Source organism: Harmonia axyridis, chromosome 7, assembly GCF_914767665.1.
Source record: "Harmonia axyridis chromosome 7, icHarAxyr1.1, whole genome shotgun sequence".
Classification (NCBI taxonomy): Eukaryota; Metazoa; Arthropoda; class Insecta; order Coleoptera; family Coccinellidae; genus Harmonia; species Harmonia axyridis.
In genome coordinates, this window is record NC_059507.1 from 34,341,111 (window position 1) to 34,356,834 (window position 15,724).

A 15,724-nucleotide genomic window follows, 5' to 3' on the forward strand; every position below is an offset into this window, starting at 1 on the left:
GTCTGAAAGAATACTCACGTCTAGACTATCCTCATTCAAGATGATGTGGTGCATCGACTGGGACAGGAGACGGCAGGAATATCCGATATTGATAGCAGTTTCCTGCTTATCGCCCGTCAGTACCCAGATGTTTATATCGGCTTGCAGCAATGCAGCTATCGTTTCGGGTACGCCATCTTGCAGTTTGTCTTCTATAGCCGTAGCACCGATCAGTTTCAGTTTTGTCTCTATCAAATTGGCAGCCTCCTCCAATTTTTCTAAGGAAAACATTTTTTAACGTCTGGAAATACTTTTACTACCATATTATACAAAATACACAAAACTTTCTGCAATTCTTGTGTATGTCCACCCTTCTTCTCGCAAAACTACCGCTTGGGCACATTCCTCTTGGGTCAAATTGCGTGTTTCACGTTGCATAGAGATCGAGTGTAGAAAATCAAACGAAAGAAAAACTATTGATCACTAGAATTGATCGAGAACAACTGATTTCAGAATGGAGCCAATACATTCAAAACCTGATAATCTCATCTTTTTTTATTCCTGCTGGGAAAAAACATATGTATTGAAATAAAACGTTGAAAGTGGATAACATATGCATGCATAATTCTGATAAAAATAATTATCATTGAGAACACCTTCAGTTGTAGAATAAATTTGAGATTTCCATAATGTGCGTTAATTCTTTTGCGCAGTGTAGATAACAAAACGAGCCAATTTTTTTGGTCCAGAGTCGCTTTCCGAAAACAATGAATGTTGCAGAACTGTACTACTCACCTTCCCTGTGCTGCAGCGATATGGAAGCCTTGTGATAAAGCTCCTGCCACTCCTCGTAGTCCTGCTTCTTGAGCTCCGAAACGCCGTAGCACAAGGTCCTCAGACCTTCGGTCGCGAAGTGCTCCAGGTGCTTCAGCAGTATGTCGGCGTGCTCCTTGCCGTTGCCGTCCAGCCTCTCGTAGATCACCGTGTCCGCCCCCTTGCAGAACAGCTTGATCCTTCCCGCCGGGTCCTTCACTATCACCGACATCCTCTTCCTGGCCGAGGTGAACTCGAGCACCGTCAGGATCTGGTATCGCTCCACCGTGCCCATGGCGTTGATCTCCACGAAATCGGGCGTTCTGTCCTTGAACTCGTAGCCGAACTTGGAGGCGCCGTAGACCAGGGCTCGTTCGTCGGGGGAGGCTGCGTGGTACACTAGGGTGCCGTCGTTCATGGTCTCCGGTATGACGGTGTGACAGACGGACAGGATCACCAGCAGTTCTTTGATCAGTTCCGATTGGGCGTTGCCCTTTTGCAGGTCCTAGATAGGGGATTGGGTGGCGATTAGTTTGTGGGAGGGGTCTCGAGTGCGGCTATGACCGCCTGTAGCCTGACTTACTACAGGGTGTTTCGTTGGGAAACGGAAATACTTCACAGGTGTCTAGGTGGCACCAAGGCGGTTCTGGAGATACCCCATTTATTGGGTATTACTGTCTTCGTAGCCGAGCTACAGGGTGTTTTATGAATTCTGCCCGTTGTTTTCTGAGGCCATATCAAACGAACCACCCGGTATATTTTCTTCATTTTTAGCAAATATGTTCTTAATTGATAGCCCAAACGTATCATGCAATAACCGCCTTGAAAATCCAGGTCCGGGTTAACAAAAAATTATGAATCGTTGAATCCTCGTAACAACACCCTGTACATCGGAATTTTAAGAATCTGTTTTGATATTCGGAAACACCACTAAAAACTAAACTGAGACGTGACTTCAAATTTTCGCGCAGACAGTTTAACTGTACAAATTTTCAACGTAAAAGTGAAGTTTTTAAGAACTTGGATACCTGAAAGTGGTTCGAATTGACTTTTAACAATGAATTATCAAAAATATTGAATACATAGTTATTTCAACAATACTTTGTAATTGGGCATTTTGAATTATCGCAGCATTCCACTTGAAAACTGATAACTTAGCTTGCCAGGAGGTTCTTAAAATTTGAAACTCTGTGGTACTCAGAATAAGAGAGCTAGGACACACATATGTTATATATTCGAAATCAGGGGAAAAAGAGCTAGTCAAATATAGAGAAATATACAGGGTATTCCATTTGAAAAAATGAAGTTGCTATCGATATGTTGCCCACCCTGTATAAATTCCGTTTTGTGAAATCATTTTAAAAAACACTAGTCGATTTCGTGAAACTTTTTTAGAAAACTTTTTTTTTTTTGGATCTCTTTCAGTAACAAAGTTAAAGGAGGGGGTCAAATTATGGTGAAAACCCCGGTAGAAAAACTTGAAATTAGGCGCAACTTCTCACCTTGTAGAGGGTGGAATCCTCCAGAGTATCGGCGATCAGGTAAATCTCGGTGCCGACCGCGCATTTCTTGAACTCCATGATGTTTCTCGTCAAGGTGCCGGTCTTGTCGGAGAAAATGTATTTAACCTGTCCGAGTTCTTCGTTCAAATTGGAGGTTCTGGCCAGAGCTGGAGTGTCCGATTCTGGATCGTACATCTCTAGGTCTTGGTTGATGAAAATCGCCTAGAGATGTGCACAACCAAACTGGTTTAACGATTGTATTTCTAGGTTAGGTATGAAAGTTAGGTTAGACTGTTCCGGACTGGCGTGGTTGAGGATTGCAGAAACCTTGACCATTATTATTCGAACTGGGGTAGTTGTGGCTCAGTAAGCCTTCCGAGAATTGTGACCATGTAGATATTTTGTTCTCTAGCCAACTCATTCATGGAAACCCAAGGAGGTCGTCAATGGCGTTGATAAAACTGACAACCTCCTTAGGAGCATTGGCCGTTACCTCACGGGTATCCAGGACCGGCTTCCCCATATGAATGATTCTTAGGCCTACCAGCTCTGGACACTTGCATACCATGTGTTCAGCTGTTTCTGCTTCTGATCCACAGAGCCTGCAAATCTCATCTGCTGACTTTCCTATAGGGCACAAATGTTTGTACCGACAGTGCTCCGTCCGCAGTCCCACCACCACCCGAATCTCGGCTCGTGACAGCTACAAGAGCTTTCTGGCGTAGATAGGTGAAATCAATACGAATTTCTTGGTCTGAGTAAATCCAGGCGTGTTTGTCCAGTGGGTTATCCTGTTATTCAACTCCCATTGCCTTATATTGGTCTTTTCCTAGCCCACAGAAAGGCTCAGGTCCAACAGGTGTTAACCTTGATGCACTGTTTGCATGTTAATCTGCTTTTTCGTTTCCTTCAACACCACAGTGCCCTGGTACCCATAGAAGAGCCACTTTATTGCCTCTGGCCAGTTGCCTTATGGTGTTACGGTACTCCCAGGTCAACAGAGATCCCTGGCAGTACGATTACAGGGATCTCAGCGTGGTCTAGCTGTCCGTGGTGATGTAGACATGCGCCCCCTTGAGGTTCATTTTAAGACAATCCTGAGCGCATATGTAAACAGCCAGTTTCTCGTTCATTGAAACCAGTCCGGACCGGAGGCGTAGAACAAAAAAAAAGGGTACTCACCTGAATGAAACGGACCACTTCCAAAGTGACCTGAAGGGATATCGGAATCAGATTATTGAACAGAATCACAAAGGTTAGAAGGTTGTAGAAGAAGAGCTGTGTAATACCACCTGCAACAGACCAGATGCACTTTCTGAACATCATCGACGGGCAACTTTTCATTATACCTTCGAGACCGAGATACCAATCGGTCGTCAGGTGCTTGTTGGTCCACAGCACGTTGCAGATGGCGCAAAGCAGGCACATCGAGAGCAGGATGCAGAACAGCAGCAAGATCTGCACGTTGGTCAGCTTGTCGATGCTGGAGCGCTTCAGCGGCACCATGGTCGAGTTGCGCATCAGCTTGGTCTCGTGACCGGTGTAGATGACGATGCCGAAGATCCAGGAGGTGTTCCGCAGCATGGCGCCGCGCAGCAGGATCTGGTCTGGACCCAGGGGTTCGGCCCTAGGCAGTTTGGAGGTTAGGGTTACGTAAGGTTACAAATAATGCTCTTTGGCGGAAACTGAAGTGATACAGTTATAAATTTACAAATTAAATTGGCGCATCCACATACAGGGTGGGCAAATAAGCGAGGAAAGTGGCTATATCTCAGGATCCACTCATCGTAGAGACTTGCGGTAAAAAATTTTATCACTAAAGTTTACAAGAGAACACACTGGAAATTATTTTGAAGTTCATACCTCTACCGCTAGGGGGAGTTATAGCTACCGTCGAGTAGAAAATTGAAGAAAAAATATCATCACTGTAATCCTTGGAAAATTCTCTATCTTTTTGAATTGCCACTTTAGATTTTACGACATCAAATAAGGGTAGGTGAAAGGGAGAAATCTGACTGATTGACACGCCTGTAACTTCAGTTTGGCTCAACATTTTTGAGCAAATTAGATCTCGTCTGAAAGATAATATCTTGTTGATTGAGGACAAAATATAGTTATGATAAATTTGTTTTTGCTGCTTTCGATAGGGGCGCTAAGTCAGAAGTTCATTGTTTTGTTCATTTTACTCCGAAATTTCAAATGTAATGATAGGATTTTCTTAACAGAAACAGAAGTTCCATCAAATTTGCATGAAAAAACCTGAAGGTCGCAAAGCGATAATTTCAGGCGTTCTGAAGTTATGGCCGAAAGAAGATATTCTTCAACTGATGCACTACAAAAAACCAAATTGTGTCTTTAAGTTCTAACAGAAACAGAAATCCCATCAAATTTGTATGAAAAAACCAAAAGGTCGCAAAGCGATAGCTTCAGGCGTTCTGGAGTTATGGCCGAAAGAAGACAGAATTTAGTTTTTCAGTGCATCAGTTGAAGAATATATTTTTTCGTCCATAACACCAGAACGCCTGAAGCTATCGCTTTGCGATCTTTTGGTTTTTTCATACACATTTGATGGGATATCTGTTTCTGTCAGAACTTAAAACACAATTCGATTTTTCACAGTGCATCAGTTGAAAAATATATTCTTTCGGCCATAACTTCAGAACGCATGAAATTATCGCTTTGCGACCTTCAGGTGTTTTCATGCAAATTTGATGGAACTTCTGTTTCTGTTAAGAAAATCCTATCATTACATTTGAAATTTCGCAGTAAAATGAACAAAACAATGACTTAGCGCCCCCTATAGAAAGCAGCAAAAACAAATTTATCGTGACTATAATTTGTCCTCAATCAACAAGATATTATCTTTCTGACGAGATCTAATTTGCTCAAAAATGTTGAGCCAAACTGAAGTTACAGGCGTTTCAATCAGTCAGATTTCTCCCTTTCACCTACCCTTATTTGATGTCGTAAAATCGAAAGTGACAATTCAAAAAGATAGAGAAGGATTACAGTGATAATATTTTTTCTTCAACTTCATATGAAACATTTTCGAGTAAAATTCATTTTTCTACTCGACGGTAGCTATTACGCCCCCTAACGGTAGAGGTATGAACTTCAAAATAATTTCCAGTGTGTTCTCTTGTACACTTTAGTGGTAAATTTTTTCACCGCAAGTCTCTACGATGAGTGGATCCTGAGTTATAGCCGCTTACCTCGCTTATTTGCCCACCCTGTACAAATAGGACCACTCACTTCTTGTTGGTCTGCCTCAGCACCCCAGTAAACTCGTACATGTGTTTGTTGGGCGGCTCGCACTCTATGGTACCCGAAAGACTCCTCAGATCGGCTATGGTCGTCAACTTGTGGGTGCTCGGCAGCGCCTGCCTTATTTTGAGGTTAGTTTCGCCGTCCAAGTTAGCTGTTTCGATGAAACTGATACCTTGAGGCTCGCTGGAAGAAGTTTACGACAAAGTTTATGGAAATTTAAAACGGCTGGGGAGGTTTCTCACCTCGACGACAACAGGACCATGTCGGCGGGGAAGAATTTGTTGTTGGTGACCTTGACCAAGTCCCCCACCACCACGTCCTTCCATCTTATAGAGACCCAGCTGTTGTCTCTCAGGACGTCCACCTTGCTGTGGTTTGTGTCGTCATCTGCGCGATGTCTTTTCTGAAAGTAGGTAAATAAATTTGAAGGATCAGAGGGTTGTTCGTGAAGTAGTTTTTATTCCGATTTTGAATAGGAGGTTAACAATGTTAAGATACTCAATTACTAACGAAGAAATTCAGATTTAGGCAAAGCAGGAAAGCAAAGAAGTCCTTGCTCCAGTCCATCTCCTTTTGAACAGATTAGCTGGAATCTGAGTAATAGCAATACCAATACACACACTGAAGTTAACAATATAAGTAGACAATAATAAACCAGACCAAATGATAGTTTTGAAACTCTAATAACTGCACCCCTCTACTTAATTTTTTCAAATGGGAATATATGGGTTGTGATACATCAAATAAAAGGTAATTCGATTACCTATTCAGTGATGTGGCTAAAAGTAAAATTGGTTGTGCCGTTTTTCATTGAAAAATTAGGAAATAAATTACAATTTGTGATTAAAGAGTAACTGCAATCAGACCATTATTCTTTTACTAATTATTATTAAGAGAAATCCACGAATCTATTAGTTTTTAATTTGGTTCAAACAAGATGGTGCGCCTCCGCATTATGGAATTGAAGTGAGGAGGTATCTTGATGGCACATTTCTTGAGAAATGGATTGGTAGGTGCAGATCAGTTGTATGGCCAGCCCGATCTCCAGATTTGAACCCTCTCGACTATTTTCTGTGGGGCCATTTGAAGAGTACTGTTTACCAGAATATGCCAGATAATTTGGAAGATCTGCAACTTACAATTCACAGAGAAGTCGGAAGGATAATTGTTGCTGCTTTGAATAATTAATTGAGGAGTTTCGAAGAACGGCTTCAACATTGTCAAGCAGTCAACGGTGCTCAATTCAAACATTTAAGACATTAAGATTGTTTTCCATCCTTGAATAGGAAACTCATCGATTTTAAAAAGAGAGTAGCCATACCCAATTGATTATTTTCTAATTATTTTTTAATAAAAAAGACGACACAATCAATTTTCTTTTCATTCGCACCGTTGAGTACTTAATCAAATTGCCTTTCATTTGATGTATCACAAATCACAATCCATATATGATTTCCATTTGAAAAAATTAAGTAGAGCGGTGAGAAATATCAAATTCAAAAAAGCACAGGATAAATTGCTTTTGAAATTGAAAATCTACGGGTGCGAGGATTTTACTTAATAATTATCCCTACAAGAATTATTGACAATTATTTCGAATAGTTGATTAATTTAAATTATTTTTTAGTGAAATCAGACACAAAATTATGTTGGTTCGTATTACACTGCGCAAAAAAATTAAAGCACATTCTGAAAATCTCAATTTTAATGAAAGTTAACTCTACATTGACTTTATAACTTACATATTTTTTATGTTCTCTCGGGAAACAAGACACATTAAATGGAAGAAAAATTCAGGATTTCACCGAATCGTATGTGAAAGAAGAGAAGTAAACAATTTTCAAAATACTGGAATGCTGATAAGTGATTTAATACTTGGTATTTCCACCCCTTGCGTTAATTACAGCTCGGCAACGACGGTTCATACTCAAAATGAGTGATCTTGAAATGTTCTGATCTAATCCTTCCCAGATTTCTCTGAGTTGGATTCCTAAGTCATTGAGAGTAGCTGGATGATTTTCTGAACTTCTCAGCCTTCTATTGAGGTTGTCCCAAACCTGCTCAATCGGATTGAGATCTGGACTTCTTGCTGGCCATTCCATTCGAGAGACTTCAACCTCTTCAAGGTACTCCAGAACGATGCGCGCACGATGGGGTCTGGCATTATCGTCCATAAAAATGAAATTTTCACCAATGTATGGGGCAAATGGCACTACATGCTCTTCAAGAATGTTCCTTATATACCTATCAGCATTCATAGCTCCATTATCAACGACCTCTAGGTCTGTGCGAGCAGTCAAAGATATTCCACCCCATACCATAATCGATCCTCCCCCGAAACCAGTAGTATTCGGGAAATTGCACTGAGCATATCTTTTATGTGGACGTCTGTATACAAGGGAACGTCGATCACAATGGTAGAGGCAGAATCTAGACTCATCTGTGAAGAGAACTCTTTCCCAATCAGCCTCTTCACAACGGATATGCTCTCTCGCAAAATCCAAACGCGCCCTTCGATGGGCTGGGGTAAGAGCTGGGCCTCTTGCCGCGACACGAGGCCTTAAATCTCTGAGGCGATTTCTTATTGTCTGAGTGCTAATTTGCACCCCATGAGTTTGCTCAAGCTGATTTTGAAGGAGTCGAGCGGTTGCAAACCGTTGTCTCAACGATCCGCTTGGGCACATTCCTCTTGGGTCAAATTGCGTGTTTCGCGTTGCATAGCGATCGAGTGTAGAAAATCAAACGAAAGAAAAACTATTGATCACTAGAATTGATCGAGAACAACTGATTTCAGAATGGAGCCAATACATCAATAAACTCTGATAATCTCATCTTTTTTTATATCTGCTGGGAAAAAAACATCTGTATTGAAGAAAAACGTTGAAAGTGGATAACATATGCATGCATAATTCTGATAAAAATAATTATCATTGAGAACACCTTCAGTTGTAGAATAAATTTGAGATTTCCATAATGTGCGTTAATTTTTTGCGCAGTGTATTTTAAAACTTCAAATTATGGTTCCTATTGCGACAAATCACAATTGGAAGTGAAGGAATAAGAAGAAGAGCAGGTTTTATGTTAGGCGAGGTTCTGTCAAATATAACTTACTATATCTTCTACGATCTCTTTGAGAGCCGACACGGACAATATGAAGAGGAGGGGCACCAATGTGGTGTATCTCCCTGTTGGTGAAACGTCCGGTATCTGTTGCAGGAGGGCTATCATCAAAAAGAAGCAATTGGCCCATCTTCGGAACTGTTCGAACAGGAAAAGTGGAATGAATCTGAATATACTGCAACAAAAAATCACGTAAGTCCACAACATTCGGAAAATATCTCAAAGTTCCAACCTATATTTGGCTGTCGATATCCTATTGTTACAAAATTTGGGTACAGGCGGTTGGACCCGGTTGATAAATATCACCCTGTCTTCGCCGGGCGGCCTGATGTCATCTGTTTCCGTTTCCCTGTCCAGCGTTGAAGATACAGCACCGTCTGGTTCATCTGGAAACATCGAATAAGACATTAGGTTTGATCTACTGCTACACCCGTCCATTTTAAATCGTTCGAAATCTGTGGCGTGACCGAATATTAACTTGAAGCACAGACATTAGTCGAGTATGACAATCGCGATCACAAAGTATTTTGAAACACGATAATTGCACTTGAATATGAAGTCATTTCTGTGTTCTTCTACACAGATTGAATACATCTCGAAATTATCAACAAAATAGCAGTATCAGCTGCATAGACTCGCGTTATTTGCATAATTCCAGTAAATATAGATAACGAAAAAAAAGTATCAATCACAGGAAAACACACTATACTATATTATTATTTATCAATCTTAGGCTATCGATTTCGGAACATTCCTATTCCATCATCAGGCCAGCTGAAAGTACACGATTTTATAAAATTTCAATTTGCTATGATTAATTTATGTATTCGAAATGGAATATTTAGGGTTAAGTTAAGAGTATGCAACTTACTGTCGTATAGAAGTCAAAATTGATAAAAATGAACAAGAACATACTATGGAAGAATTTATAACTAATATAGATAACGAAATTATATTATGCGAAAAAGCTCTTCTGAAACGGCCGAATAGGATATTCGACACTAAGAAAGATAGGTATTGTGCTATTTATTGAAATCCTTACACAGGGTGCTCCTGTATTGGAAATATAAAATATAAACACAAATGGGAGAATCTTTGGGCGGTTTGTTTTCAAGATACAGGGATTTTCTTGTAGTATAACTTTTTATATGACTATTATAGAAGTTTATCGAATCTTCATGAATCATTGCTACATATCAAGAAAATGAGCACCATTAATTAAATTAATTCTTTCATCATAGGATTTTCCGGAAAATTTCGGTAGAGATACGAAGAAAAACAAGAAACCAAAAAGGGTAGTACTAGATTGAAGTCCTTTTTATATTATTTTTAAACCATCCATGGCCAACTAAATAAAGTTCTGGAGGAAAAGGCGAGCAATGTTCCAGAAAAAATATCAAAATTGGCATATCACTTGCTCTAGACTACTATACTATATTATTATTTATCAATCTTAGGCTATCGATTTCGGAACATTCCTATTCCATCATCAGGCCAGCTGAAAGTACACGATTTTATAAAATTTCAATTTGCTATGATTAATTTATGTATTCGAAATGGAATATTTAGGGTTAAGTTAAGAGTATGCAACTTACTGTCGTATAGAAGTCAAAATTGATAAAAATGAACAAGAACATACTATGGAAGAATTTATAACTAATATAGATAACGAAATTATATTATGCGAAAAAGCTCTTCTGAAACGGCCGAATAGGATATTCGACACTAAGAAAGATATTGTGCTATTTATTGAAATCCTTACACAGGGTGCTCCTGTATTGGAAATATAAAATATAAACACAAATGGGAGAATCTTTGGGCGGTTTGTTTTCAAGATACAGGGATTTTCTTGTAGTATAACTTTTTATATGACTATTATAGAAGTTTATCGAATCTTCATGAATCATTGCTACATATCAAGAAAATGAGCACCATTAATTAAATTAATTCTTTCATCATAGGATTTTCCGGAAAATTTCGGTAGAGATACGAAGAAAAACAAGAAACCAAAAAGGGTAGTACTAGATTGAAGTCCTTTTTATATTATTTTTAAACCATCCATGGCCAACTAAATAAAGTTCTGGAGGAAAAGGCGAGCAATGTTCCAGAAAAAATATCAAAATTGGCATATCACTTGCTCTAGACTCTAGAGTCTAAAATGGAATATCTGTACAAAATCTTGAATATCTTGTGAAGTGTAGGTAGATTATATGAGGAGAAAACTTGAAAATAAAAACAAACTTCCACTACGAAATATTGCGTTTGCGGGCCCATATTTATGGGGGGTGAAACAACCGATGACACTAGAAGAGCAAAAGTTGCCAAACCTTGGATTTCAGCAGGTAGATACAAAAAACAATAAATATTCTGCTTATTATAAATGCGACAATTAGGAAAAATTATTATTATTATTAATTTACGAAAAAAAGTCAGATGAGCTTTGTTGTTGAGAATGTTATTGCGAATCGAAATGCATGAAAAGATATAGGGTGTCCCATTGAAAAAAAATATCATTTTATGAAATACTATGACAACGCGACTGTCAATTTTGTTTTGTTTTCGGCACCGAGAAGACCACTAAAAATGCTACTAGTTTGCCCATTCAACCGACATCGTAGCATCAATAATAACGGAGTTAGCAATGGTGCCGACTTAATTTGAAACACCCTGTATAGAGAATAGAGAGTCGATCAACTGAATAATATCGTCCATGAATTCTTCTTAAACTTCTGTCAGTATTCTCAAATGACCACTGATTTTGATAAAACATTTTATCATACAAATTTCTGAACGTTGTTTGAGCGTGTATCATTCCATGATTGAATGTCATATTCTAAACACAAATGACATAAGAAATACCAGAAAATAATACACAGCGTTGCCTAATGAAATGAATTATAATTAATCATTTCAAATTGTATCATTCCTATTGGAAAACCCTACTACAAAATCTATCAATACAGACAATCAGAATAGAGCGTAGGTGACAAAACGAAGTCAATTTCATTATGATGAGAAATCAATAAATAGAAATATGTTTGTAGTGTGTCTCCACTTAGTATGACAGTAGATATGACACACTCGTTCAATAAAACAAATACAATTGCAATGAGTACCAAGATGGTCTATTAGGCTCTCATAATTTGAACAGTATATCTTTTTTATTGTTTACGGTAAGTGATTGGAGTGCCCCAAATTGAACAAGAAGATTGGTTTTCGTTTCCATTTAGTATTTAGTATAAAATAACGTCAAGCCTGTAATTGAAATCGTTGGCTTCCTCCAAGTGACTTTGGATAAACTATACCAGCAAGTGATAACTATCGACTATTAATTATACTTCATGTCTGTCAAAATTAATAATAATAACTAGGCAAATTTCATATTGATCGCTCAATAATAACAATTTGTTAATATAAATCTTCTTTAAAGTTGTATCTCCAGATTTTTATGAATTTCAAAACGTTTGAAAAAAAAATAGTATATTTTGCAACCAGTAGGGAAAGTCCAACTTTTCTCACGGGTGTGGAAATTTGTGGCACGAGCCTGCAAGGCGAGTGCAGCAACCAAGCGAGTGAGGAAAGGACTTTCTTCATATGTTTCACACTATACTTTTCCTAAAACTGCTATGAACATTTGCGTATTCTTCATAGCTTACTTAATTTCAAAACCACATATGTATTTCTCATACTGTGAGAAATATTATTCCTCACGGCACCTTGCCCACACTTCGCTTGATAGACCAATGAAATTGGGCTTTTGAAAAGTCGTTTCTATGGAGATGCAAGAAATGCATAGATACTGTCAACGAAGGCCATTTTGAATTGAATTTGGTATATTGTAGGAAGTTGTAGGAAGAGAATGGTGAGCAACATATAGAGAATCCTTTTTCTCATTCGTGTGTTTGCGGCACTCGCTTCACAGGCTCGTGCCACAAGTTGGACTTTCTCCACTTGTTGCTCAATATACTATTTCCAACAACTTCACAAATTTAAATAATACAATTTATGTATTCAATGCAGAATGGCCTTCGTTGATAGTATCTATGCATTTTTTGCGTTTCCACAGAAAAGACTTTTCAAAAGCCCAATTTCATTGGTCTATCCAGCTGGTGTGGGCAAAGTGGTGTGAGAAATAATATGTCTTCCTCTATGACCAATAATTAGAGTTGGAATTCAGTAAGCCATGAAGAAGACGCAACTTTTCATAGCAGTTGTAGGAACTAGAATATTCTAAAACAAGTTGCAGAAAGGGCTCCTATTCCAACACGAATGCGAATAAGTGTTGGAATTGCCTTCTGCAACCAGTATTAGACGATATTTTCCCTATTTCAGTCAAATTTTGTGGAATATTATCGAAATTCGACGAGAAATTCACATTATACATCCTATAGTGACTCTTGTATTGTATCTTGACAGTTTGTGTGACTGTTACAGAATTCGAAACGTACGTTTCGAATTTTGAAATAATTCATAATTACGCATTAAATTCGTGAAATATGTCAGACGAAATCGATTTAACACTACCAGAATTAAGAGAAATTGCGAATAATGATGCAAATCATTTCACTATATCCAAATTATATTATATTGACAATTGACGTGTATTGAAATTTGATAGTGTGGACCACAACACGAAAAATATAACTGAAAACAATGCTGTAATGAGTTCATTACAGCACACATTTCATGACTGGCTTTCGTTCGGCGGGTAAACAAAAGCTCATCATTAAAAGTGACACTTATCCACCTTATGAAGTAATATACTCAATATAATAAACTGAAAGAAGGTCCTGAGAAAGAAGTCGATCCGGTTAAACATGATGACCTATCAAACGCACTAATGCAATAAGTTCTAATTCAATATTTCAACCGCATCATACAGTAAATTGTTATACACTCTAGGAAGGCCAAGCCTCTTCGTTTATCCCAGCCTGACAGGCTTCAAACCTAATCGAATCGTCTTTCGATCGCAACAGGTGTTACCATTTTTTCCCATGCATTTTCCTCGTTGGAACACCTAGATACAGCAGATGGTGAATATCCGTCCTTAAAACGAACATATTTCCGGCAAAACGAATGAATTTATGGTCGTATGTACGCCCATGCAATGAGAAATCAATTGAGCCCGACGTGTACACCCGGAAAATGTAACTCTAAACCAGACAAGGCCGAAGGCGCCGTCCTTGAATGTGATAAACTGCGTTTTAACGCATGCCACGCCACTCGATGTGCATTTATGCAGCATCGAACAAAACAAACATCAAGTCAAGACTATACGGTAGAAATGTTGCCATTTACGCAGCGTTTTCAAGGAAGATAACCTCATGTTTTCACGATCATCATCAACAATCTTCGGCAAAATGGAAGGGATTGAAGCGCATGTTGCACACTTACAGTTTTTGCAGCAGAACCTCAGCCTCAGCTTGTAGAGCGACGAGTAAAACGTCATTGCGAAAATCACATAGTCTCTCACCCTTATGGCGACTTCATTTTCGCATTTTCGCGGCGCTTGGAAAAGCGTCCGTAGCCGGGAAAATCTGGCACACGGAGTGCCGCGGGCGATATCCGGCGCGATATCGATTTTCCGACGTCACGCGTTACCCGCGACGACCGTCGGTCGGCGTCGGTTTCGAAAGTTTTGGCGCGCTTTCGAGATTCGGCGGTTTTTTTTCGGGGAACGGGCGTTTAGCGCGCTTTACGCGAAGATGCGTTTGTCGCATTAAGGCTGGTTTTAGAGTCACGCTGACCGTCGGCGCTGACAGGCCAATATGTATGATTACTTATGAAGCGTTTTAGAATAACGCCGACGGCTCAGCGCCAGCGTGACCAGATTGAAATATGGTGAATCTACTAAACTTGCCGCAGAAATCTACTAAAAATCTACCAACACCGTTCAGAAATCTACTAAAAATCTACTAACATATTTTTGACAAAATTTCACAGATTCCGCTGCATTAGATTTAAAAATATTCAGAATACACTTTATTCTAATGTCTCTTTTTGTTAAATTTATCTTCATGAATAGGATAAACAGTACAGATGCGTACAGATTCGAAAATAAAACAAGATTTTATTTCAAAATTTAAACGACAAAAAAAAAGGATAAAAACCGAACAAAAACAAATAGGATCAAAATAGCAAATATAAACGAACAAATTTATATATTTAAATAAACAGAAGGATATAAATAGAAATAAAAACTAAAATCTTTCGGATAAAAATAACATTAAATAAAGAAATGAAATACTACAGTTGAACATAAAAAAAATAATTGAAAAATCAGTATCAATCTGCAGTCAAATCATCGTCTTTAGCATCCATATATAAATTTTCACTATCCATCGAATCGAGCATATTTTTTGTAGGTTGAAAACAACAACAATCACCTATCTCTTTAAGTCCTTCTTTAGCATTTTATAATAATGCTGTTTCTATTTTTTGTTTTTAGCCGAAAATATTCTCTTGCATTTGGCATTCGAAATCTGAAATATGCAGACACCCAAATTTGTCGATGAAATTCCAGTTAGACATTTTTTTCCACTAAATAGAATACCAAAGGTGAGATAATGGTATATTTTCAACGGAAGTTTACACACCATCTGTTTTTAATGAGACACCCTTCGTATATTCTATCATTCTTCGTATTTATTCTCAGCCGACAGCCACCAAAGAAGTTTTATGATTTATTATTTTTAAGTAGGTACGTTCTTCTAGAAACGAGTAGAACGTAGAACCTCAATGAGAATGAACAATGAATTGATCCATAGGAACAGTCTAGACATCCGAATTTCCATATTCCCAACCGTCTCGGTTATATTTTTTAAAACTACCAAAATCTACTAAAATCTACCAAAGGATTTTTTCCTACTAAAAACTCCATGAAAATGCGAAAAATCTACTAAAAAAGTAGATTTCTACTAAATCTGGTCACACTGCTCAGCGCTGATCACCGTCAGCGCTGAGGCATCGAGCACGACGCGCAACGAGTCGGCGCCGCTGACCATGCCGCGCCGACGCGCTACCGAGCTCAGTTATCGTTACTG

General features: G+C 38.6%; 1 protein-coding gene across 21 annotated transcripts in view; it reads right to left on the reverse strand.

The window, feature by feature from the left end:
• Positions 1–15,724, reverse strand: part of LOC123684671 (probable phospholipid-transporting ATPase IA) — a 52,855-nt gene that overhangs the window by 14,721 nt on the left and 22,410 nt on the right. For 20 of the 21 annotated variants that reach the window (XR_006748167.1, XR_006748166.1, XM_045624017.1 and 17 more), the window contains 9 exons: positions 8,914–9,067; positions 8,673–8,856; positions 5,804–5,964; positions 5,547–5,744; positions 3,644–3,921; positions 3,477–3,586; positions 2,295–2,516; positions 775–1,297; positions 19–257 (listed from right to left, as the gene is read on the reverse strand). Coding sequence is in view for 19 of the 21 variants with exons in the window: in XM_045624017.1 (XP_045479973.1) it covers positions 19–257; positions 775–1,297; positions 2,295–2,516; positions 3,477–3,586; positions 3,644–3,921; positions 5,547–5,744; positions 5,804–5,964; positions 8,673–8,856; positions 8,914–9,067 (2,069 nt within the window). In the remaining 2 variants the exon portion in view is untranslated. Of the gene's footprint in view, positions 1–18; positions 258–774; positions 1,298–2,294; positions 2,517–3,476; positions 3,587–3,643; positions 3,922–5,546; positions 5,745–5,803; positions 5,965–8,672; positions 8,857–8,913; positions 9,068–14,075; positions 14,225–15,724 lie in introns of those variants that run through there. The other variant, XM_045624019.1, reaches the window with a different exon arrangement.